Below are 25,933 nucleotides of genomic sequence, written 5' to 3' on the forward strand. Positions count from 1 at the left end.
TATATATATATATATATATATATATATATATATATATATATATATATGATGTTATTTCCTATGTCTATGGATGTGTATATTTCTCTTCTTTGAATGCCCTTTAACGGTTCTTCTCTGACTAACTCACATTTATGCTTTAGAACTCTATGTACTTAAAATCTCCTAGAAATCTTTCCCATCTTATATTGAACTGATTTATATGTTTAGTTCTTCCTGATATACTGCATCTTCATAAATAGAGGCACCAACTTATACTCAACTTTATTATTTTTAGTATATAGTCTAACTACTTAGACACAGAAGTTTGGTGTTGGGAATTTTTTTTTAATAATTAGCAAAGCCAGTATCAAGGTTCACACCAAGTAGAAAAATAAAAGAGATAATTTTCTTGTATTTGTGAAAGTTGGATTATGAAAAATTAAAAAAATACACTACAAAATGTATACTCACATACTTATATAGATACACAAACATGCGCATTATATGGGTGGATGCAGACTCTTCTTGTTTCTTTAATATCACACTGAGTAGATGAGTATTTGCTTACAAAAAAGTCTGGTTCTACCTATAACATTGCATTTGATTTCAAATTATTTTATAAAGTAGCAAACTCATGGTTCTTTTAAATGGTGATCCCCACTAACATTTTAACCAACAAATATGTTATAATATAGTTTTGAGGTACTTTTATATTAAAGTGCTATGTCTGAATTTTAAAGGAAATCACCACTTATTTTTCTCAGTGATATAAGAGGGCTTAAACTCATTTAACAACGTTACTAAAAATAATATAGAGTTGAAATGGTGCATAGTTAATCCTTAGGTCAGAAGAATAATGATTATTATTAATCAGATATATTATTGCATGTGTGATAATTAATAGCTTTTATTAACATGAACATCTATGATATATAATCTGGGGTAAAAAAACTATTTTTTATATTTTTGAATATTAATTTATGCAACACTGTGTGTCCCACTGGCTTAAGTATGACTTTAGAATTTTCAATCAACTTATTCAACATTTCTTTCATTTTTGTTTATCCTTTCATTCTTTGTTTTTGCTGTGTTTGGTTAGAGATAATCCAGTGTTAGGATTCGATCCAAGACGTCATGTGGTTCATCTTCGGACATATTTTCTCCCTACGATTAGCAATGAGCTACAACCCCATTTCCACATTTTTCTTTCTTATTTTGGTCCAAGAAGTTCTTGAAGGCAAATCTAATTTTTCTCCTCTTTTAATTCCCTGTAACAGAGAATATAGACTAATGATTAAAATGCTCAACCAGCCTGACTAACTAACTAGTCTGAAAGATATCTATTTTAGGTCATTTATAGAAAGCTATTCACAATCACTGTATCCACAATAGTTCCAAATATTTCTATTCTTCTCAGAAGAGTCACAATGTAAAATATAATGAGTAGTTTTTCAAAACTATTTCAAATTTTCAATTGCTTAATTAGAGTACAAACATTTTGACAGAATTATTATCAGTTGATTTTTTTGTATACTTCAGTAAGGTCAGAATTCCTCCACCTAACAGCTAATGTTTTCTCTATTTTGTACTAGAGGTCACTGTTTTATGAATGCTTAAATCATCATTAGCCATGGTTAGATTTTGCAATATATACCTTATGATTTTATCTCTATATCTGCTAGTCAAGTCTCATATAAACAAAATATACTTGTCTTAATAATAGCATATTACCTGCCTTGAAAGCTCCCCACTTTTCCACAGAAAAGTTTGGCAAACATAGTGGTTTCCTCATTAACATTAAGAATCAGGTAGCTTTTCTTACCATTTTATGATTACCAGTTTATAAGTAAAGGAAATAGAAATTGACTGAGGTGTTACATAAAAAAGTTTTGAACACCCAGGATTAATTTTGAGGAGCATTCTGCCAACCAACTAAGCATTTCTTTTCATCTCATTTCACAGGCCTTCAAGAGGGAATTGAAAACTAAAGAACCTGTAATCATGAGTACTCTGGAGACTGTGAGAATATTTATAACAGAGCAGCCTTTGGAAGGACTAGAAAAACTCTACCAGGAGCCCAGAGGTAATTGAATGTGCAACTGTAATAACATATTGATAAGAAGGTCAGTGATGATAAAATAGCCTAGCCATGCTTGCTGCCACGTCTATATCACTCTCATACTTCTGGGTTAAACAGAAATAATTCAAATTAAATGTAGGTGTTTAAAAAAGAATGTGAAATCATAAACCACCAGGCATAAACCTGTTTTCACAGTCATAAATAAAGCAGTCAGTGATCAGTTATTTGAATATTTAGAGAATAGTAAACAAAGGAGCTTATCTGTGGAAAGGAATTCTATTTTTACAAAGACTACAAGCTAATTTTCAGTTTAGGAGACTGACTGAAATAAATTAGAACTGTTCAGCATGTGCTAACATTTTTCTCTCTGAAAGTTTAAATGACTCTTGATTTATCTGATTGACAGAGAGTAGAACAAATTTACTAAGGAAGACAGACAGTTTAGCTGCAATATACTGTATCAAAATTTATGCCAAAGTATAAAAGAGCCATTAATCAGTAAGCTGGCCTCTTGTTAATCTATATCCCCTTCCTTTCATCTAGTCTGACCTTTTCATCTTTTTTTAAGATAAATTGATGTGGCCTAAAACCTTGTCATATTGCCAATTTAGAGCTGCCTCCTGAAGAAAGAGCTCAGAATGTCACTTGGCTCCTACAAAAGCAGGCTGAAGAGGTCAACACTGAATGGGACAAATTGAACCTGCACTCAGCTGATTGGCAGAGAAAAATAGATGAGGCTCTTGAAAAACTGCAGGAACTTCAAGAAGCTGCAGATGAACTGGACCTAAAGTTGCGCCACGCTGAGGTGATCAAGGGATCCTGGCAGCCAGTAGGGGATCTCCTCATTGACTCTCTCCAAGATCACCTTGAAAAAGTCAAGGTACTGTGTTCTAATTTGTTCCACACTACTTTGGAGAGCAACCAAAAGAGTGTTCATTTAAATTCCCCCAGTGTTTTTATCTCACATAGTTAAGTTATGGGGCCTATAAGCCTTAAAAAGGAGCCCATTTTTCCCCTTATTTTAAAAATCTTTCACACGGGGGTTTCCTCCAAGAAAAGTCAGTGATGCAATCACTTGTCTATCTTCACTATTAAAAAAGGAAATATTAAAGAGTCTCATTAGTGTGGTAGGTAGTGTGGTAGGCTCATAAGATGAAATACTAACAAGTTAAAACATTTCAATTTTTTTTTTTTTTTGGCCGTTAGGAAATTAATTTATCATGAAGTAGGTGTTTGTTTGTTTGTTTGTTTGTTTTGTTTTGTTTTGGACGGAAGTGCTTTGGTTGGATTTTAATGGAATTTTTCGTGTGTGTGTGTGTGAGTGTTACTTGGTATCATAACAGAATAACAATAAACTTGCCAAGACCAGAAGCTCCAATTTGGGACTTTTTCCTTAATAATAGTAAAGCTTATCTGAAACAAAATCATTTGTTCTCCAATCCTTTTGTTTTCTAATTGCAAGCTGATAGTAAATTTCGGTTCAGTCTTATATCCTTCTACAGTTTCACGTTTTTTATGTCATTGGTTATTCTCCCTCAAATGTTTTTTTTTTCTTTTTTATTCCTCTTTTTCAATCACTGTTTTTTTTGAAATCCCTATTATTTCTTACTTACATAGATGAAATACTCATTTTCATTGGCCAGTCAGTGTGTGTGGCATATTATAAGCACTGCCTTTTAAATGTTGAGTAAATGAATGAATAATCCCCTTACTGACATTTTTGCATCATCCCAACTTTCCCCACTTTAATCTAAAATTATTTACAGGATATAGTGAAGCCTAGCTGTTAAATAGGGTAGTTATCTCTCTTCTTTCTATCCCTGACTTCACTTTTCTTTTTTAATGATTCATGTGCAGATAATATAGCATACTCTTTCTATGCTAACCAAATTGGTCATATTTTCTCATAACTTCCTGCCATTTACTTTTCATCTATCTGAATCATCACACTTTGTATGTCTGATCAGTTCTTATAGAAACTTTAAGGCCCAATGAACATATCACATATCACCTTTTTTTTTTTTAAGTCTTCTATAAACACCTACCAGTCCAGCAACTCCCACTAAGAGAGTTTCATGTTACTGACACTGAATCTTTGCTGGCAGTAGTTTAATCTATCAAATTAAATTAATTAACTAAAATTGATTTTTTACAAGGAGAAACATCTTTAAAACCACCATTTCCATGTTATTTTTAATTTTGCAATATTAGCCTTTTTTGTGTTTCGTGCTATAGAAAATTCCCAAGTAGTGTTCAGCTTAGCTGTCTGCCAACAATAGCATTTGATATGACCATGCCACCTCAGCTCTCCTAGGGATACTTTCAGAACACTCTTCTCCATTCTTCATTAACCTTTCCCCATTTTAAAGCTCCATGTATGTCAATACAAAATACATGCTTCTGTTAGATATATTATTGTATTATTCCATTAGTTAATGTGCCCTCTGTACTTGGGAAATGAGAAAAACACAACTAATAAGTCCCTGGACTTTAAGGAAATGCTAGCTGATCACCTTCATGGTGATAAGTATTATGAATCAAGACAAAAAAAATGGCACATCCATATTGGCTTTTGAATCACTAACAGAATCCCAGTGTCACAAATAAAGCTCCTTAAGAAAAACGACTAGAATAAAAGTTACTTTTCAAAAGCCTTTCTACTTTCATAATCCATAATTACTGCTGCTTACCAAGCATTTTAAGGATACAGCTGTGACTACTCATCTTATTAGAAATAACATCAGTACTTGCTTGACTACACAGGTATTTTACTTTCTTGCAATGGGAAATAAAAACATCTGAATCACTAGGTCATCTGCATAGATATGTAAGAGGAACATGCAAAGGCTTTCAGAAAGAAATATAGCTAAAGGGAGTATTTAACCTAATGTGTCCTATGTGTTGAACTCCATCTTTGGCCCTTTAAGTAAGTGAAAAGGAAGAAAGAGGGGAAAAGGTGAGATGGGGGAAGATAAGTATATAAAGAGATTGATTGACTGGTTGATTGATTGATTTAGAAACGGAGTCTCAGTATATTTATCCACACTACCACTGAACTCTGGAGTATTAGTGTGATCCTCCTGCGTCTGTATTCAAGTAGTTGGGACTAATAGAGTAAGTGTGGAACTCACACTCTGAACAATCCCAATGTGTTTGAGGATCATTGGTGTTTTTCTGTTTTAACCAACCATTATTTCTCCATTTAGAAGAAAAGAGGTACATCATTTTTGAATGGCCATTGTGTACTTGTTTATACTATTTCCCTTTCTTTTCTTTTTTTTTTTTTTTCTTTCATGCTGGAGATTGAACTGAGACTCAAGTACGTGCAACCAATACACTCACTCGGCTATAACTATGAACACACTGTTGTATGTACCCATCAACTTCCCAAGCATTACTAGGAAAGCAGAGATTCTGTGAGCTTTCCTATAAAACACTTTTAATGTGATATTTTGATTATACCTTCTTGGTATTTTAACTGAGTGTGGTTTCATGGTGTTTGAAGTAGATTGGGGAGTATGTTGAAACCATTGTAACATTGATATTTATGTTCAACATTCATATCAAAACTTTTAAGAAGAAAACTAAAAATTGCGTCTTCTTAGACCTTCCAAACTGAATGTTTGTGGAGTCCTTTCTTGGAGAAATTTATGAAAGAAATTCTACTCTAGAATGTTTCATTGAGAAAACAATGTGTATTTTCTCTGAACAAATAGGATGAACTACGATTGAATGTATTAGAATCTTATTTTCATTTTGGTAAGCAGAAATCATTCTTCATGCACTTCTATATTCTGTTAATGTTGTTTGCATTTTAACCAGGGTTCAGATTTTTTTGTTTAAATTTATCATTGACGTGGAAAAACCATTACATACTTTCATATAAGAAAGCTTTATAAAAATAATAATCCCTCTTAATGAGAGTGGAGTTTGAAGTCTCCCACTATTAAGGTGTTGGGATCTATGTGTGATTTGAGCTTTAATAATGTTTCCTTTACAAATGCAGGTGCTCTTGTATTTTGGGCATAGATATTCAGGATTGTGATGTCCTCCTGGTGGATTTTTCCATTGATGAGAATGAAGTTTGCCTCTTCATCTTTTTTGATTAATTTTGGTTGACCATCTATTTTATTAGATATTAGGATAGCTACCCCAGCTTGTTTTCTGGGTCTGTTTGCTTAAAAAAAACTTTTCCAGACCTCTACTCTGAAACAGAAGTTTATCTTTGCTACAGAGGTTTGTTTATTGGATGCAGCAGACTGTCAGATCCTGTTTCCACATTCTGTTAGTCTCTGTCTTTTTATTGGCGAATTGAGTCCATTGATGTTGATAGATAATAGTGACCAATGAACATTAGTTCCTTTTATTGAGTTGGTGGTTTTACTGTGTATCTATGCTTATTTTCTTTTTTATTTACTATTTTTATTTATATTGACTAGAGTTTATTCACTTTTTATCTCCCCCTGTAGCTCCCTCCCTTCTCTCATTCCAGTCCCACCCTCCTTCCCCCTTCTCCACCTGTGCCCCTCCCCCAGTCCACTCATAGATGAGGACTTCCTATCCTTCTTTCTGATCTAATCTATCAGGAGTAGCTGCATTGTGTTTCTCTGTGGCCTGGTAAGGCTGCTCCCCACTCAGGAGGAGTTGATCAAAGAGCAGGCTAATCAGTTCATGTCAAAGATAGGCCCTGTTCCCATTACTATGGAACCCACTTTTACACTGAAATGCCATGGGCTACATCTGTGCAGGGGTTCTAGGTTATCTTCTCCATGGATGGTCCTTGGTCAGAATATCAGTCCCAGAAAAGACCACTGTGCCCAGATATTTTGGTTCTGTTGCTCTCTTTATGGAGTTCCTATCCTCTTCAGGTCTTACTATCTCCCCCTACTTTTAAATGATTCTCTGCACTCTACCCAAAGTTTGCCTATAATCTCAGTATCTGCTTTGATACCTGCACGGTAGAGCCTTTCAGAGGCCCTCTGTGGTATTGGAAAGGAACTTGTTTTCTTTTAATTTTTCATTGTGAAGTTATCCATGTCCTATGTTTTCTTGGGTGTAGTTGATTTCGATGGACTGGAGTTTTCCTTGTAGTATCTACTGTAGGGCTGGGTTGCTGTGTAGATATTTTTTAAGTTTATTTTTGTCATGGAATATTTTGTTTTCTCCATCTATGTTGATTGAAAGCTTTGCTGCGTATAGTAGTCCGGGTTGCCATCTGTGGTCTCTTAGAGTGCAGGGAATCTTTTGAAAGAAGGGGGAGATGAAAGACCTGAGGAGGACAGGAGCTCCTCTAGAAGAGCAACAGAACCAAAATATCTAGGCACAGGGTCTTTTCTGAGACTGATACTCCAACCAAGGACCATCCATGGAGATAACCTAGAATCCCTGCACAGACACAGCCCATGGCAGTTCAGTCTCCAAGTGCTTTTCCTAGTAATGGGGACAGGGACTGTCTCTGACATGAACCCAGTGGCTGGCTCTTTGATCACCTTCCCTTGATACGGGAGCAGCCTTACCAGGCCACAGAGAAAGACAATGCAGCCAGTCCTGATGATACCTGTTAGGTTTGGGTCAGAGGGAAAGGAAGGAGGACCTCCCCTATCAGAGATTGGTAAGGGAATTGGAGGAGATGATGGAAGGAGGGTGAGTTTGGCTGGGGATGAGGGAGGAGGCTACAGCTGGTATACAAAAAATTAATAAACTGTAATCAATAAAACATTAATACATTTATGAAAATAAAAATAATGTTTTCTTGCAGAGTTAAAAGGTGTGTGGAGAGAAAGAATTATTACAAGCAAGACAACCTTAAGAATGATAGCAACTATATAAGGTGTCTAAGTGTTAAAGTTTTGTATCTGGACATGAGTGGACAAGTATGTTTACTCATGCTTGCTTATATTGATGCCAGAGATTGATTTGGGAATATCTTCCTCAATCATTTCTCTATATTGTTTCTGTGGGTATTTTGTTTTCTTTTCTCTTGCCTTGTCTTGTTCTAAGACAGAATATTTCACTAAACCTGAAACTCATCCATTGGCTAGACTAGACAGCCAGCTACTCCCTCAATTCTATCTGTCTCCACCCTACAACTTTACCAGCATGCATTGCTATGCCCAGATTTTATGTGTATACTAAGAAATCAAACTCATGTCCTCCTACTTGTGCAACAAAGACTTTAAGAACAGTTATCTTCCTGGTGCCTAGATGTTATCTTTGCAATGAAGGAAAGATTTACTGCCTATCATGGGATGGAAAATTTTACTGATAGGCTGTTCAATTCTGTGAATTGCAATTAAATTAATTACTTTAGGGAGACTTTTTTTGTTTTTGTTCTTGCCATGGTAAAGATGCTGTGTTTTGAGCCTCTGATCAAGAAGAAAAAATAAATAGAATACATAATCCTTCATAAAACTAGATTAGATATTGAACCATTACTTCTTTTTTTATTGTTTCTCTTTTTTATTTTATTTTTATTTTTAGTTACAATTTGTTAACTCTGTGTCCTAGCTGTATCCCGCTCCCTCATTCCCTCCCCAACCCCACACTCCCTCCCTGGTCTCCTCCCTGCCCCTTTCCAAGTCCACTGATAGGGAAGGACCTCCTCCCCTTTCATTTGACCCTGTTTTATCAGGTATCTTCAAGGCTGGCTGCAAAGTCCTCCTCTGTGGCCTAACAAGACTGCTCCTCCCCTGGGGGGGGGGGAGGACAAAGAGCCTGCCCTTGAGATCCTGTTAGAAATAGTCCTTGTTCCCCTTGCTTTGGAAAACTACTTGGTTACTGAGCTACCACAGGCCACATCCCAGCAGAAGTTCTATATTATATCCATAGATGGTCCTTGGTTGAGTGTCAGTCTCAGAAAAGGCCCTGTGCCCGGATATATTTGGTACTTGTAGAGCTCCTAACCTTTCCATATCATACTAATTCCCCTTCTTTCATATGATTCCCTGCACTCTGCCATGGTTTGGTTATGAGTCTTAGTGTCTTATGTCAAATACACAGGCTTTATCTAATTTTCAAAGCATGTAGTTGTGTTGTTTAAAAGCACAGGATTTTGTCTTTAATAACTGAGAAAACTGGAAGAGAGAAGGAGGGTTGAACTGGAAGGATTTGACGGAGGTGGGTACAATCGGGATATACAATGAACAAATTGTAAAAAAAATTGAAAAAATAATTTTTTTAAAAATTTAAAATGGCTTATAATAATATAGGCTCACTAGATACTTTAAAAGCACAGTAATGGAAAGGTAATTGTTGCCTTTATTTGCCCTTAGAAAGTAAAGTACAAATTATTCATCTTAAAAATGCCTAGCAAATTATTCATTCAATGTGAAGTTAATTGTAAGTTAGTGTTGCAAGGAAAGCTTCTTACTTGTTTCCATATAGTCCTACTCACTTCCTGCTTTGTTTGTAAAGCTAAAACCAAATTATTTAACACAACAATGTAAAATGTTTTTCTTTACTTAAAGCATCTGAGTTTAGATAGCAATGTGTATGTTTGTTTTTAAAATCTCTGCCTCAATTTGGGCAAATAAAACCTTGCTTTTCCCATTCTGCCTTTTAAACTTCTGAAAAGGCTGAACAAAGTAAATTGTTTCAGATATCTGTTTAGCATACTTTGAAGTGCATATAAGTTCTTTTTCAATTTCATTTGAGACCCAGCTGTCTTCACCAAAGTCTATAATCAATCTGAATTAAGTTGTCCTACTTCTCCTAATAAGTCTCTTATTAAGTTCTACATCAACCTTTTAGGGAGACTTAAAAGCTAATTCATGTAGAATTGTCATTTTCTACTAATTCATTTGTCAGCTCTCCAAATTCCAGCAGAAACAATTGCAAGGACTATTAATTTGGCTCTTCATAAACATCTTATATAAGTGTAGTATACATTAGAACTAAGCAAACAATTTAAAACAGTGGGTGAGAGATAATGAGTTGATGACATTCAACACACTTTCTTTTTTGTGTCTTCTACTTAGAAAGCATAAAGACATTGATTTAATAAGAGAAACATCCTTCTGCTTTTACTTTCATAAAGAAAGTAATTACACAGTAAGCCTTGCTTAACAAAAGGAAGAGATTGTACAACATTTGGAAAAGGAACATGTTCTTTCCTTGTTGAATTTCTTTTAATTTGGACTTCTTTGTGTCCTTCTGATGGACTGTGATAAGAGACAAAGCTAGAAATGGTTGTCATTCTTATTGCATTCAGTCAAAGTTGTACAGCTACTCTTACGGTCATGGGACATTTAAGAGAGCATGGATTATAAAACTATCCTGCTAATTGGCTCATCTGGCATTATTATACTGAACACATGTTTAATTCTGTAATAAATATTTCTCTAAAGAATATAATCTTTTTATTATTTGAAAACAAACATATCAAAATCTAATCCTTTAATATGTCAATCCTGTACTGAGGATTTATTCCAGAAGCTTTGTCTGTGGCTGATAATAAGTACAAATTCCATTCCTCAAGCATCTTAGATAATAAAATATTCAGAAATACTTAGCTAGAACACTCTGTATTATAGGATCTAAAATATACTTCATTCATAACATTTATGCTATGGTTAAAAACTATACCCAGAGAAGTCTTATCTCATTAGAGAATACAATTAATTTATTTCCAAGTAAAATTATATTGAAGGTTTTATTAGCAGCATCTCAGTTTATCTGAGAATATTATTTGGCATCAAGTTAAAGAAAGAAGAATATTTGTTAACTTGTAAATATACATGCATATCATATACTAATACATTAACTAGAAACAGTCAAAATTTTTTTTATTTAAATGAAATTCAAATTTCCATAGAAAATGGAATCATCCAGCCACAGAATATTTTTTAATTCTCTTTGCTATCTATGAAAATTATAACGTTTTACACTACAATAATGTTATTTATTATCATATATCAAACAAGAAGTTATTTTAAAAAAAGAGCTCAAGGACTGGGCTTCTGTTATCTTTTTTTTTTCATGTTCCACAAGAACAATTTTCAATATTTAACCTTGATGTAAATATTAGATCTTATACCACCTTCTGTTAACTAAGTTACTCATAATATGGAATCATTTGGTTTTGGTGAACCTGTTTTATGGGTATTATTTGAATATGTGTACCTACAAACTAGTATAATTGTCTTGATTTAATGGAGCCTAAGAAAAGATAGTATTTTCCTTCATAATAAGGTATTCTTCATACTAAAATAACATTTACAGTAGGTTTTCCTATTAAAGATGTCTTTCAAAAACACTGCTTCTGAAACTTGTCTACTTCAGTTCTCCTAACACTCAAGAAGGCAAAGCATACTTCTTTCTTCTACTTACTTACTTTCTTTTGATATGACCATAAAGTGCCTTTAATGGTTCATGTATTATTTCTGAGAGTTCATATTAGTTTCAGGGTGTTCACATAGGAAGCATTTGCAATTTTTTTTAAATATGAAGATGCTATTTTCCCAAACGTTAAGTGGGTTCACCTATAAATATGAGAGCATACTTTGAAACCCTGTAATGAAGGATTGCCTAATTTGTGGAGACATTTCTTTCAATTTACTTCATTCACTTCCTGCACATTCACAATGAATAGACTGTTATTGCCACTTCAGATTTACCTTTTACACGTTCACTTAATCATTGTAAAGCAAAATTTCCATTACTCTTTGTAATTTGGAATATGTATTCTTTTTTTTCTTGTTTTGTTCACAGATACAATATGAATATTTTATTTAATTTTGGAATGATGCAGATAAACATGGATGGAGAGATGAGGGACAGGAAAATAAATGGGCAGACTCATAGGTAGGTGAATAGCAAATAGATAAAATTACCATGTAAAGACTTCAGAGAATTAAATTAGTTCCATGTTTACTTTATATTAGCAACATATTTACATATATGCACACAGACCAGACAGATACAAAGGTCTAAGCACTTAGTGTATTTCCCTCTACTAGGAAATCATATATCTAGGTCCTTTCAGCAGAATGATAAAAACAAAAACAAATGCATGGATGCATTCTAGGAATATGTATTCTTTAGGGCTTTTATTAACAGTTGTTTAATGACATAAACTCTAAGTCAAGTTCCCTGGACTCTGAGAAATGAGGTTCATATACACAAGATGTATAGAAGGCCTGCCTTTTGGTGAAGCCTATGTGAGAGTTAGGGAATACCTAGCCAAAAAGAAAAGAGTTCTAATCAAGTACCTATTCTCAGACAACACCTGGCTCTATGTTCTGGTTGCTTAGAGAGAGCACACTGAACTAAATGACAATGTAGAATTGCCTCTTTATACCCCAGCCAGTTACTGACTGTACCAGTGATGAGCTGATAAAAATGGCATCAGCTAGCTCTGAGGTGGTCCAAACCCATGTTTGTAGTAGTTTTCATTGTATCACTCCTATTTGTGGTGGTTTTCAACTAACAGTATGTGTAGTGAGTGCAAAATTGAGACGACATGCACACAGTAGGCACTTACATGGTCCACCATGAGGAAGTAGATTATATCCTAAACCAGAAGCTTTAAAGGCAGCAGTCTCTGCCTTTGAGAAGGTAGGGAGCAATGAAACATGAGCAGTCAACTGTCACAGCAGCTTTGGGTTGCCCAAGCTAGATAAAGTGTCCAAACAAATGGTTAGTTGCCTAGTAATGTTCTTAGCCTCTGTCTCTCACCAAGGCTTTCTCAATAATGTTTTCTTCATCATGCAAAAATTCTTTACAAGTAGTGAAAATTTTTCTTCTATGAAAATGTCACCCTCTATCCATCCCATCTTCAGCTACCTATGTGATTTAGTAGTAGGATGTAAGAATTAAAGGCAAAACCTAATAATGTGATCATTATTTGTAAGAAAATTACTTCAAAAGTGAATTTTATTTCATAGTTATAGAATAACTATAAATATCTGGGGATATTTAGAATATAGAATCTATAAATATAGATTATAAATATAAATATAATATTAAATATAGAATCTATAAATATCTGGGGATTCATGTTGTCTATATATAGTCATTAAGAATATCATAGACAGATTACTCCAAGATGTTGGCACCTTATCTGAAGGGCAGAGGTTCCAAAACTCAGAAACTGGTGAATGGAGGGGCAGCTGAAACCAGAGCATCTATTTTAAGGCTTCCCAGGCTACAGGGACCAAGCTGTGAGCTGGGACAGATTGGAACCAGGCCTTCCCCTGAACCCATGAACATCTCCAGGTCTGAGAGTGGTCAACTATCCACCCCCTGAATTTTCAGCTGCACCTTCCTACTCCAGCAGAAGAAGCTACAGCAAGGAGTGCATTACCCCAGGAATGGGACCGCCTTACTCTAATGGCCACACAGGTAACCCTTTGCCATTCCCACACACACCTGCAAGTGAGCTTGCTTCTGAGAGAGAGTACCTACAAAGCCCTAGACCCTGGGTCCATCTTCCCTAGCAGCCAGACATCAGATCCCTCCCACCCACACCCACGCTGTGGGCAACATAGGAATCCCAGGGACAGTGTTCTCAACATTGAAGCACCTGTGGGTCTCCCAGTGGAGTACAGCGAAACAATTCCTGGTGCCAAGATGGTGTAGACCAGACAGATCTGCATGCTGGAGCAAAATACCATAAAAGGCCTGTGGGCCACTGAGCCATTCAGGGCACCTGAGCACACACACTGCACCTGCAAAAGAAGCCTACACCACAATTTGCAATAGGCTTCTCCCTTACACTTCACACTTCCAGGCAGGCACACTATTGCTCTTGCACAATTGTGCCTGCTACCTTCCTCCCTTAGCTGAAACACCAACAGCCATTTCCAAACTGGTGGACCTTTCTCATCTTCCTGAAGAGTATTCCATACTCCAGAGACAGTCTGAAGTAAAGGCTCCAGGAACAAACAGCAAAGGCTACTCATGGTAAGATGGCTAGAGGCCAGCATAAGGACACATCCAACAAAATTAAGGACATCATGCCTTCACCAGCAACCCCCCCCCAAAAAAAATTGGATATTGTAATTAAGTGGAATCACAGGAAAATTATTTTAAACCAATGCTTATCAAGTTATTAGAGCCACATAAAGAGGAAACAAAAAAATTGATTCCATCATGGAAAGACAGGAATCCACATTCAAATAGATGAAGGAAATGGTGCAAGACATGAAAACAGAATTAGAATCAATAAATAAAATACGAACAAAGAAAACCCTGGAGCTGGAGAACTTAGAGAAAAGATCAGGAACCACAGAGGTAAGCATCACAAACAAGAATACAAGAGATGGAAGACAGAATCTCAGGTGCTGAAGATACAATTGCAGAAATTGATACATCTCTCAAAGTATAAAAAAAAATCATAAAAGTTTAAACACAAAACATCCAAAAAATCAAGGATGCCATGAAAAGACAAAAATCTAAGAATAATAAGAGTAGATGAAAAACAAGATTCCAGGCTCCAAGGTCCAGAAAATGTTTTCAAGAAAATCATAGAAGAAAATTTTCCCAACTTAAAGAAAGAGATGCCTTTAAACATACAAGAGGCTTACAGAACACCAAATAGAATAGGCCAGAAAAGAAACTCCTCATGTCACATAACAGTTAAAACACTAAATCTACAGAACAAAGAAAAGATATTAAAAGTAGCAAGGAAAAAAGGCCAAATAACATACGAAGGTTGACCTAGACCTATCAGAATCACATCAGACTCTCCAACTATGAAAAGAAACTATGAAAGCCAGAAGGGCCTGGACAGATGTCACCCAGGTTCTAAGAAAACACAGATATCAAACCAGACTATGATACCAAGCAAAACTTTTAATCAACATAGATGGAGAAAACAAAGTATTCCATGACAAAAATAAACTTAAACAATATCTATACAGCAACCCATCCCTACAGATGATACTAGAAGGTAAACTCCAATACAATGAAATACATTCAAGAAAACACAGGACATAGATAACTTCACAACAAAAAATGAAAAAACAGGCATAGAAAAAAATAAAACAAACTCAACAACAAAAGTAACTATCATTCATTGGTCACTAGTATCTGTCAACATCACTGGACTGAATTCTCCAATAAAAACAAACAGACTAACAGAATGTTTGCAAAAACAGGATCCAACATTCTGCTGCATCTAAGAAATACACCTCTGCAACAAGGACAGATACTACCTCAGAGTAAAGGGCTGATAAAAGGATTTCCAAGCAAATGGACACAGAAAACAAGCTGGAGTAGCTATCCTAATTTTAATAAAATAGACATTCAACCAAAATTAATCATTAAAGATGAGGAGTGACACTTCATTCTCATGAAAGGAAAAATCCACCAGGAGGACTTCACAATCCTGAACATCTATGCCCCAAATACAAGAGCACCTACATTCGTAAAGAAAATATTATTACAGCTCAAATCACACATTGATCCCAACTCCAAAATAGGATACTTCAACACTCTACTCTCGCAAAGGGACAGATCATCCATACAGAATATAAATAGGGAAAAAATGACACTTACAGAGGTCCTAAATCAAATGGACCTAATAGATGGCTACAAAGCCTTTCACCCAAACTCAAAACAGTGTACCTTCTTCCCAGCACCCAGTGGAACCTTCTCCAAAATTGACCATATAGTCAGGCACAAGCAAGTGTCAACAGATACAAGAGGATTGAAATAATCCCTTGTATCCTATCAGACGACCATGGCCTAAAACTAAACCTCAAAAACAACAGTAATAATAAAATGCCTACACAGGCATGGAAAATAAACAACTCTACAAAATGCCAGCTGGATCAGAGAGGGAAAAAAATTAGATACTTCCTAAAATTCAAAGAAAATTAAGGCACGACTTATCCAAATTTATGGGCCACAAGGAAAGCAGTGTTAAGAGGAAAGTTCATAGCAGTAAGTGCCTTCAGAAAGAAGTTTGAGACATATTATACAAGCAATTTAACTTAAGGTCACACCTGAAAGCCCTAGAAAACAAAGAAGCAGACACACCAAAGAGAAGTAAACGGCTGGAAATCATCAAACTCAGGGCTGAAATCAATAAATTAGAAACAAACAAACAAACAAACAAACAATTCAAGGAATCAATGAAACAAAGATTTGGGTTTTTGAGAAAATCTACTAGACAAACCCTTAGCCAAACTAACTAAAAAGCAGAGAGAAACTATTTAAATTGGCAAAATCAGAAACTAAAGGGGGGGACATAATGACAGACATTGAGGACATAAAAAGAATCAGGTCATATTTCAAATGCTTGTACTTCTCAAAATTTGAAAATGAAATAATTTTCGTGATAGATTCCATTTACCAAAGCTAAGCCAAGATAAGATTAAACAGCCCTATATCACCAAAGGTAATAGAAGCTGTCATCAAAAGTCTCCCTTCCAAAAAAAGCCAGGGGCCTGATGGTTTCTTTGAAGGTACCAGACCTACAAAGAGCCCTAACACCAATAATCTTCAAGATATTCCACAAAGTAGAAACAGAAGGATCATTACAAACAGAAGGATCATTATCATTCTATGAGTCCACAGTATGAGTCCTTGATACCTAAACCTCACAAAGACCCAACAAAAAAGGAGAATTACAGACCGATCTCCCTTTATGAACATTGACACAAAAATACTCAATAAAATACTCGCAAATCAAATCTAAGAGCACATAAAAGATATCATCCAACATGACTAAGTAGGCTTCATTCCAGGCATGCAGGGGTGGTTCAATATATGGACATCCATCAGTATAATCCACCACATAAACAAACAAAAGGAAAATATCCACAAGATCATCTCCTTAAATGCTGAAAAAGAATAAGCAATAAGGCAATGCTGCCAATTTTCAATTTAAGAAACATGACCAGGCATGGAAATAACCTAGAAGGCCTGCACAAATATAGCCCTTGACAGCTCAGTCTCTATGTGGGTTCCCAGTAAAGGGAACAGGGACTGTCTCTGACATGAATTCAGTGGCAGGCTCTTTGTTCACCTCTCCCTGATGGTGATGCAGCCATACCAGGCCATAGAAGAAGACAATACATACAGTCCTGATGAGACCTGATAGTCTGCATTTAGATGGAAGGGAAGGAGGAGCTCCCCTATCAGTGGACTTGGAGAGGGGAATGGGAGGAGATGAGGGAAGGAGGGTGTGATTGGGAGGGAATGAAGGAGGGGACTACAGCTGGGATACAAAGTGAATAAACTGTAATTAATATAAAAAATAATAAAAAGTCACTAGCTCACTGTGTACAAAAGACAAAAGGGCTGAGAAAGAAATTAGAGAAACAAAACTCTTTACAATAGCCACAAAAGACATAAAGTACCTTGGTGTGATTCTAATCAAGCAAGTGAAAGACCTGTATGAAAAAAAGATTCAAGTCTATGAAGAAAGGGGGCGACAGCTGGGATGCAAAGTGAATAAAATGTAATTAATATAAAAAATAAAATTTTAAAAAAGGAAAAAAGTCTTAAAATTTGTTTTAGGATTAAGTGAGAAATATTAAAAGCAAAATTATGTTATTCTGTCACCGCAAAGGTGAGAATGAAGGATTTATATTTAAAGGAAGTTAAATTATATTCAATATTAATTGAAATAGGGTAGAGCCAAACAAGATGTTCACTTAATAACTGTGTTACCTGAATTATCCATAGTAAAAGAAACAGATTTTTCAGTTGCGTTTTGAAAATGATCCACATATTATCGTTATGCTTTTTTTCTCGAACACTTTAGATTTTATTCAGTTTCCACAGGGTATGCAGCCCCAAACTGTACAAATTCTCTTAGTCAGAATGATTCTGGAACATTGAACAGTTAGATTTCTATTTTCTTTTAAATAATTGATTTTCATGGGGAGTGTTATTTTTGCATGTATGTTTAGCGCTTGCCAGTCCTGTTTAAGGCATGATTGTTTTTATATTTTTTGTTCTCTACAGTTCTTTATCCTATAGATTTATCATTATAGATTCTGTTAACTCATTTATATTTTTCTCTACCAAAAATTCTTATTTCATTATTATGGTTTTAATGAAACATGAACATATTAGTGAACAGAAGAAATTCAGGTTATAGGCAATCTATTAAAAAGTAATTAAATTGAGGCCCTCTGTGGCAGGTTCCTAGGTTGTTTCCTATTTTCTTCTCTGGCTTTCAGAGGCCCTCTGCAGCAGGTTCCTAGGTTGTTTCCTGTTTTCTTCTTCTTCAGATGTCCATCCTCTTTGCCTTTCAGGATGGGGATTGAGCATCTTAGTTAGGGTCCTCTCTTTTGCTTAGTTTGTTTAGATGTACCGATTTTAGTGGGTTTATCCTATGTTGTATGTATATATGAGTGAGTATATACCGTATGTGTCTTTTTGCTTCTGGGACAACTCACTCAGGATGCCTCTGAAAGCCAGAAGAAGAAAACAGGAAACAACCTAGGAACCTGCCACAGAGGGCCTCTGAAAGCCTCTGCCCTGCAGACCATCAAAGCAGATGCTGAGCCTGATGGCAGAGTGAATGGAATTTTATGTAAGAAGTGGGAAATAGCAAGAGCTGGAGAGGACAGGAACTCCACAAGGAGAGCAACAGAACAAGAAAATTTGAACACAGGGAACTTCCCAGAGACTCATACTCCAACCAAGGACTATTCATGGAGATAACCTAGAACCCCTGCACAGATGTAGCCCATGGCAGTTCAGTTTCCAAGTGGGTTACATAGTAATGGGAAGAGGGACTGCCTCTGACATAATCTGATTGGCCTGCTCTTTGATCACCTCCCCCTGAGGGGTGAGCAGCCTTACCAGGCCACAGAAGATGACAATGCAGCCACTTCTGATGAGAACTGATAGTCTAAGATCAGAAAGAAGGAGAGGAAGATCTCCCCTATCAGTGGACTTGGGGAGGGGTATGCATGCAGAAAGGGGAGGAAGGGTGGGATCAGGAGGGGAGGAGGGAGGGGCTTATGGAGGAGGTACAAAATGAATAAAGTGTAATTAATAATAAAAATACTTGTAAAAAAATAAAATAAAAATGAACATGTATATATACAAAAAAGTAATTAAATTGAAACAAAATAAATAAAAGCCATTAGCAGTATGCTGGTGTGGTTTTTAGAACCAATGTCAAACTAACTCTATTTCCTTTTATATTTATATTTATATTTATTTTATTTTTTATAAATTACACTTGATTCACTTTGTATCCTCACTGTAGCCCCTTTACTTCTTCCCCCTAATCTCAAGCTCCCACCCTCATCTCCTCCCATGCCCCTTCCCAAGTCCACAGACAGGGGAGGGCCTCCTCCCCTTCCCTCTGACCCTAGCCTATCAGCTCTCATCAGGAGTGGCTGCATTGTCTTCCTCTGTGGCAGAGTAAGGTTGCACCCCCAACAGGGGGAGATGATCAAAGAGCCAGCCACTTAGTTCATGTCAGAGACAGTCCTTGTTCCCATTACTAGAGAATCCACTTGGAGACTGAACTACCATGGGATACATCTGTAAAGGGCTTCCAGGGGTTCTAGGTTATCTCTGTGCAGGGTCCTTGGTTGGAATATCAGTTTTAGAAAAGACACTTGTGCCAAGATTTTCCTGGAACAGTTGCTCTCCTTGTGGAGCTCCTTTCCCCTCTGGGTCTTCCTATGTCCTACTTCTTTTATAAGATTCCCTGCACTCTGACCAAAATTTGTCTATGAGTCCCAGCCTCACCTTTGATACCTTGCAGCCTATAGTCTTTCAATGGCCTTCTATGGTAGGCTCTTGTCCTATTGCCTGTTGTCTCTTTTTCCGATTACAATCCCATTTGCCTTTCTGAATGATGGTTCAACATCTTAACCAGGGTGCTCCTTCTTGCTTATCTATTTTAGGTGTGAAGATTTTAGTATGTTTATCCTATATTATATGTCCAATATCCACTTACAAGTGAGTATATACTATGTGTGTCTTTCTGCTTCTGAGATACCTCACTCAGGATGATCTTTTCTAGATCCCATCATTTGCCTGCAAATTTCATGATTTCCTTGTTTTTAATTACTGAGTAGTATTACATTGTGTAAATGTACCACAATTTCTGTATCCATTCCTCTGTTGAGGGGCATCTGGGTTGTTTCCAGATTCTGGCTATTATGAATAAAGTTGCTATGAACATGGTTGAGCAAATGTCCTTGTTGGATACTTGAGCATAATTTGGTTATATGCCTAGAAGTGCTATATCTTGAGGAAACACTATTTCTAAATTTCTGAGAAAGTGGAAGATTTATTTCCAAAGTAGTTGTACATGTTTACTTTCCCACCAGCAATGGAGGAGGATTCCACTTTCTCCACATCCTTTTCAACATGTGTTGTCACTTGAGTTTATTATGTTGGCCATTTGGATAGGTGTAAAGTGAAATCTCAGGGTCATTTTGATTTGCATTTCCATGTTGACTAAAGATGTTGAGCATTTCTTTAAGATTTTCTTTGCCATTTTATATTCCTCTATTGAGAATTCGCTGATTAACAAGTACTTGATTTTTTAATTTCCATTGTTTGTTTGTCTGCTTGTTTATTTATGTATTTATGTATTTATGTATTTATTTATTTATTTTGCTGTTTAACTTCTTGAGTTCTTTATATATTCTGGATATTAGCCCTATATTAGATAAAGGATTGGTGAAGATGCTTTCGCAATCTGTAAGCTGTTGTTTTGTTTTGACTGCAGTATCCTTTGCTGTACGAAAGATTTTCATTTTCATGAGGTCCCATTTATTGATTGCTGATCTTAAAGCTTGTGCTGTTGGTGTTCTGTTCAGGAAATGGTTTCCTTGCCAATGGGCTCCAGGTTTTTCCCCAATTTTTCTTCTAACAGGTGTGTCTGATTTATGTTGAGGTTTTTAATCCACTTTGACTTTAGTTTTGTGCAGGGTGATAAATATGGTTCTCTTTGCACTTTTCTACATGTAGACATCCAGTTAGACCAGCACCGTTTTTTGAAGATGTGGTCTTTTTTCCATTGAATGGTTTTGGCTTCTTTGTCAAAAATCAAGTATACTTAGGTGTGTGGGTTTATTTCTGGGTCCTCGATTCCATTGATTCACCATTCTTTTTCTAAGCCTGTACCATGGAGTTTTTATTACTATTGCTATGTTATATAGCTTGAGATCAAGAACAGAGGTGACTCCAAAAGATTTGTTGTTATAAAAGAAAGTTTTAGCAATTCTGGGTGTTTTGTTTTTCCATATGAAGTTGAGAATTGTTCTTTCAAGTTCTGTAAATAATTGTGTTAGTATTTTGATGGGAATTAAATTGAATCTGTAGACTGCTTTTGAAAGGATGACCATTTCCACTGCAAATCCTACCAGTCTATGAACATGGGAGATATTTCCATCTTCTGATATCTCTCTCAATTTCGTTCTTCAGAGGGTTGAATTTTTTTTTTCAAACAGGTCTTTCACATGCTTGATTAGAGTCACACCAAGGTACTTTATGTTATTATTGACTATTGTGAAGCTTGTTTTTCCCTAATTTCTTTCTCAGCCATTTTGCCTTTTGTATACATGAGGGCTACTGATTTCTTTGAGTTAATTTTGTATCCAGCCACTTTGCTAAAGGTGTTTTATCAGGTGGAGGAGTTCTCTGGTTGAATTTTTGTGATCACTCATGTATACTATCATATCATCAGTGAATACTAATACTTTAATTTCTTCTGTTCTGACTAGTATCCTCCTGATCTCCTTTAGTTTTCTCATTGCTCTAGCTAGGATTTCAAGTACTATACTGAAGAGATATGGAGAGATTGGCATCCTTGTCTTGTCCCTGATTTCAATGAAATTGAAGTTTCTCTCCTTTTAGTTTGATGTTAGCTATAGGCTTGCTGTATATAGTCTTTACTATGTTTAGGTATGTGCCTTATATCCCTGATTTCTTCAAGACATTTAAACATGAATGTGTGCTGGATTTTGTCAAATGCTTTTTCAGCATCTAAGGAAATGATCATGTGGTTTTTCTCCTTCAGATTATTTATACAGTGGATTATATTGATGGATTTCCTTATACTGTACCACACCTGCATACCTGGGATGAATCCTACCAGGTTTTGGGAGATAACATGTTTATGAGTTCTTAACTTGGTTTGCAAGTATTTTATTGAGTGTTTTTGCATCAATGTTCATAAGAGAGCTAGGTTTTAAGTCCTCTTTTTTTGTTGTTGGGTCTTTGTGTGGTTTAGTTATCAAGGTGACTGTGGCTTCATAGAATGAGTTTGGTAATGTTCCTTCTGTTTCTATTTAGTGGAATAGTTTGGAGAGAATTGATGTTAGCACTTCTCTGAAGGTCCGGTAGAATTCTGCGCTGAATCCATCTGGCCCAGGGCTCTTTTTGGAAGGGAGACTGTTGATGACTGCCTCCATTTCCTTGGGGAATATAGAACAATTCAATCTTTTTTTCCTTTTTTTAAATTTTATTTTATTAATTATACTTTATTCATTTTGTATTCCCCCATAAGACCCTCCCTTCTCCCCCTCCTTGTCCCACCCTCTCTCCCCTTCTTGACGCATGTCCCTCCCAAAGTCCACTGATAGGGGAGGTCGTCCTCTCCTTCGTTCTGATCTTAGTCTATCAGATCACATCAGGAATGGCTGCATTGTCATCTTCTGTGGCCTGGTAAGGCTCCTCCCCCCTCAGGGGGAGGTGATCAAAGAGCAGGCCAATCAGATTATGTCAGAAGCAGTCCCTCTTCCCATTACTAGGTAACCCACTTGGACACTAGACTGCCATGGGCTACATCTGTGCAGGGGTTCTAGGTTATCTCCATGAATAGTCCTTGGTTGGAGTATGAGTCTCTGGGAAGACCCCTGTGTTCAAATTTTCTGGTTCTGTTGCTCTCCTTGTGGAGTTCCTGTCCTCTCCAGATCTTACTATTTCCCACTTCTTAAATAAGATTATATGCACTCTGCCCAACAGTTGGCCATAAGTCTCAGTGTCTGCTTTGATAGTCTGCAGGGCAGAGCCTTTCAGAGGCCTTTGTGGCAGGTCCTAGCTTGTATCCTGTTTTCATCTTCTTCTGATGTCCATCCTCTTTGCTTTTCTGGTTGGAGATTGAGCATTTTAGGTGGAGTCTTCTCTCTTAATTAGTTTCATTAAATGTACAGATTTTAGTAGGTTTATCTTATGTTATATGTCTATATGGGTGCATATATACCGTGTGTGTCTTTCTGCTTCTGGGACAGCTCACTCAGGATGATCCTTTCCAGGTCCCACCATTTACCTGCAAATTTCATGATTTCCTTATCTTTCATTGCTGAGTAATATTCCATTGTGTAGATGTGCCACAATTTCTGCATCCATTCTTCAGTTGAGGGGCATCTGGGCTGTTTACAGCTTCTGGCTATTACAAATAAGACTGCTACAAAGATGGCTGAGCAAATGTCCTTATTGTGTACTTGAGCTTCTTTTGGATATATGCCTAGGAGTGGTATCGCTGGATCTTGAGGAAGCGCTATTCCTAGTTGTCTGAGAAAGGGCCAGATTGATTTCCAGAGTGGTTGTACATGTTTACATTTCTACCAGCAGTGGAGGAGGGTTCCCTTTTCTCCACAACCTCTCCAACATGTGTTGTCCCTTGAGTTTTTCATCTTGGCCATTCTGATGGGTGTAAGGTGAAATCTCAGGGTTGTTTTGATTTGCATCTCCCTGATGGCTAATGATATTGAGCATCTCTTTAAGTGTTTCTCTGCCATTCTATATTCCACTACAGAGAATTCTCTAGCTCCATATCCCATTTTTTAATTGGATTACTTTATTTATTCCTTTTTAACTTCTTTTGTTCTTTATATATTCTGGATATCACCCTCTGTCAGATATAGGGTTAGTGAAGATCCTTTCCCAATCTGTAGGCAGGCGTTTTGTTCTGATGACAGTGTCTTTTGCTTTACAGAAGCTTTTCATTTTCGTGAGGTCCCATTTATTGATTGTTGCTCTTAGAGCCTATGCTGTTGGTGTTCTGTTCAGGAAGTTGTCTCCTGTGACAATGAGTTCTAGGCTGTTCCCCACTTTCTTCTAACCGATTTAGAGTATCTGGTTTTATGTTGAAATCTTTGATCCATTTGGACTTTAGTTTTGTGCAGGGTGATAAATATGGATCTATTTTTATTTTTTTCTGCATGTAAACATCCAGTTGGACCAGCACCATTTGTTGAAGCTGCTGTCTTTTATGTATTGAATGGTTTCAGCTTCTTTGTCAAAAATCGAGTATTCATAGGTGTGTGGGTTTATTTCTGGGTCTTCTATGCGGTTCCATTGAGCCTCCTTTCTGTTGCTCTGCCAATACCATGCAGTTTTTATTACTATTGCTCTGTAGTACAGCTTGAGATCGGGGATGGAGAATTCTTCAAGAAGCTGAGAGAGGTTCCATGGCCTCAGCTTGTGCTTTGGTCAACTACCTGTACCTGTGGGAGGAAAGTACATGGGCACAAAAGGGCAAATGCAAGCGTGCACACGTGTGTGTGCATGTGTGCGTGTGTGTGCATATGTGTGTGTGTGTGCATGTGTGTGTGTGTGTGTGTGTGTGTGTGTGTGTAAGTGTGCATGGAAGTGTGCTTCCAGGGGGAGAGTGATAGAGAATGTTGAACCCTTTAGTGTGTAGGAGGGCCTCTGCCTTGCAGGCTTCTAAGGGGTTATTTGTGCATGATATGTATATGTAACAGCCACTGGTGATGGTTGTGATGCAATCCTAGCGTTATCTGCCTTAACTCCTCATTTGGACCCACAGAGCAGTGGCTTCAATGTCCCAGGTGACCTTCCATTTCCCACAGTGGGTATGTGGTTGGGAGGGGTCCAATTCCTGGCTTCTATTTTAGAAGGACCCTGGTTCTGGGGCTCTGCAGACACTCAAAGGTGCACTCACTCTCAAGCAGGTCACATTGGCAAGGATAGGGGTATCTGGGCTCTTTGCTCTCTGGTTTGGCCCTTCTTGGTGTTATGGAGGAGGACTGCGGAGCTCCGCCAGCTCAGTGCTGCTGGAACCACCAGGTTAGGAAGTCCAGCTGCAGCTGGAGACTGTGATACCGGTCCAGATACCTTCTGGGAAGTCCTCGATGCCCTCCACTGTGCTCTCCAGGCCTGGGAGGACCAGTGCCTGTGTGCCTAGCTTATATGTCGGATCTGCTAGGCTTTGGTGGGTGTATAGTGTATTATCTGTCACCGAGGGTGTGGATGACCCATACAGTCAGTGGCTGAGATACCCTGTGGAGTCAGTATGGCTGCTAGAAGACCTGGGGCCCTGGGAGGATGGTGTAATGGATCTGGGACTCCAAGACTGGTACAGATGGTAGTTGCTTTGCTGCTAAGTGGCTAGGAGCTATGCCTTAGCTCCTACAGACCCCATGCATTGAACTCTGAACTGAGAATCTCGGTGATCTGGCTGTGTGGAGGAGGAGGGTTGTCCAAGAAAGGGGAATGCCAGGAGATCAAAGATCATTTCTCTCCCTTTCCAAACAAGTCCACGAGTGACCTAAGACCAAAGTTCTCACCATGTGCGATGTTCTCTGTCGTTTAGAAAGCCTAACTGTCGTTTCCCTGGCTTCAGAAGTCCTTCCACTCACTAACTCAAGCTTTCAGCTCTTCTGCAGCTCAGAAACTGTGCATGCTAGTAGCCATCTTGGCCAAATATTTTCTTCTATGATTTTCTTGAAATTATTTTCTGGACCTTGGGGCCTGGAATCTTCTTTTTTGTCCATTCCTATTATTCTTAGATTTTGTCTTTTCATGATGTCCTTGATTTCTTGGATGTTGTGAGTTTGAAACTATTCCGATTTTACTTTTTCTTTGAGAAATTTATCAGTTTCTGCAAGTGTATCTTCAGCACCTGAGATTCCCTCTTCCATCTCTTGTATTCTGTTGGTGATGCTTACCTTTGTGTTTCCTGATCTTTTTTCCATGTTC

General features: G+C 37.1%; 1 protein-coding gene across 3 annotated transcripts in view; it reads left to right on the forward strand.

Annotated features, from left to right (window-relative positions):
• The window catches only part of Dmd (dystrophin), a 1,523,318-nt gene that overhangs the window by 1,012,486 nt on the left and 484,899 nt on the right, over positions 1–25,933 (forward strand). For all 3 annotated transcript variants that reach the window (XM_055607916.1, XM_055607917.1, XM_055607918.1), the window contains 2 exons: positions 1,942–2,062; positions 2,671–2,939. In XM_055607916.1, the coding sequence (XP_055463891.1) occupies positions 1,942–2,062; positions 2,671–2,939 (390 nt within the window). The remainder of the gene's footprint in view (positions 1–1,941; positions 2,063–2,670; positions 2,940–25,933) is intronic.

This window comes from Psammomys obesus, unplaced genomic scaffold (assembly GCF_907164565.1).
Source record: "Psammomys obesus unplaced genomic scaffold, mPsaObe1.curated_primary_1811, whole genome shotgun sequence".
NCBI lineage: Eukaryota > Metazoa > Chordata > Mammalia > Rodentia > Muridae > Psammomys > Psammomys obesus.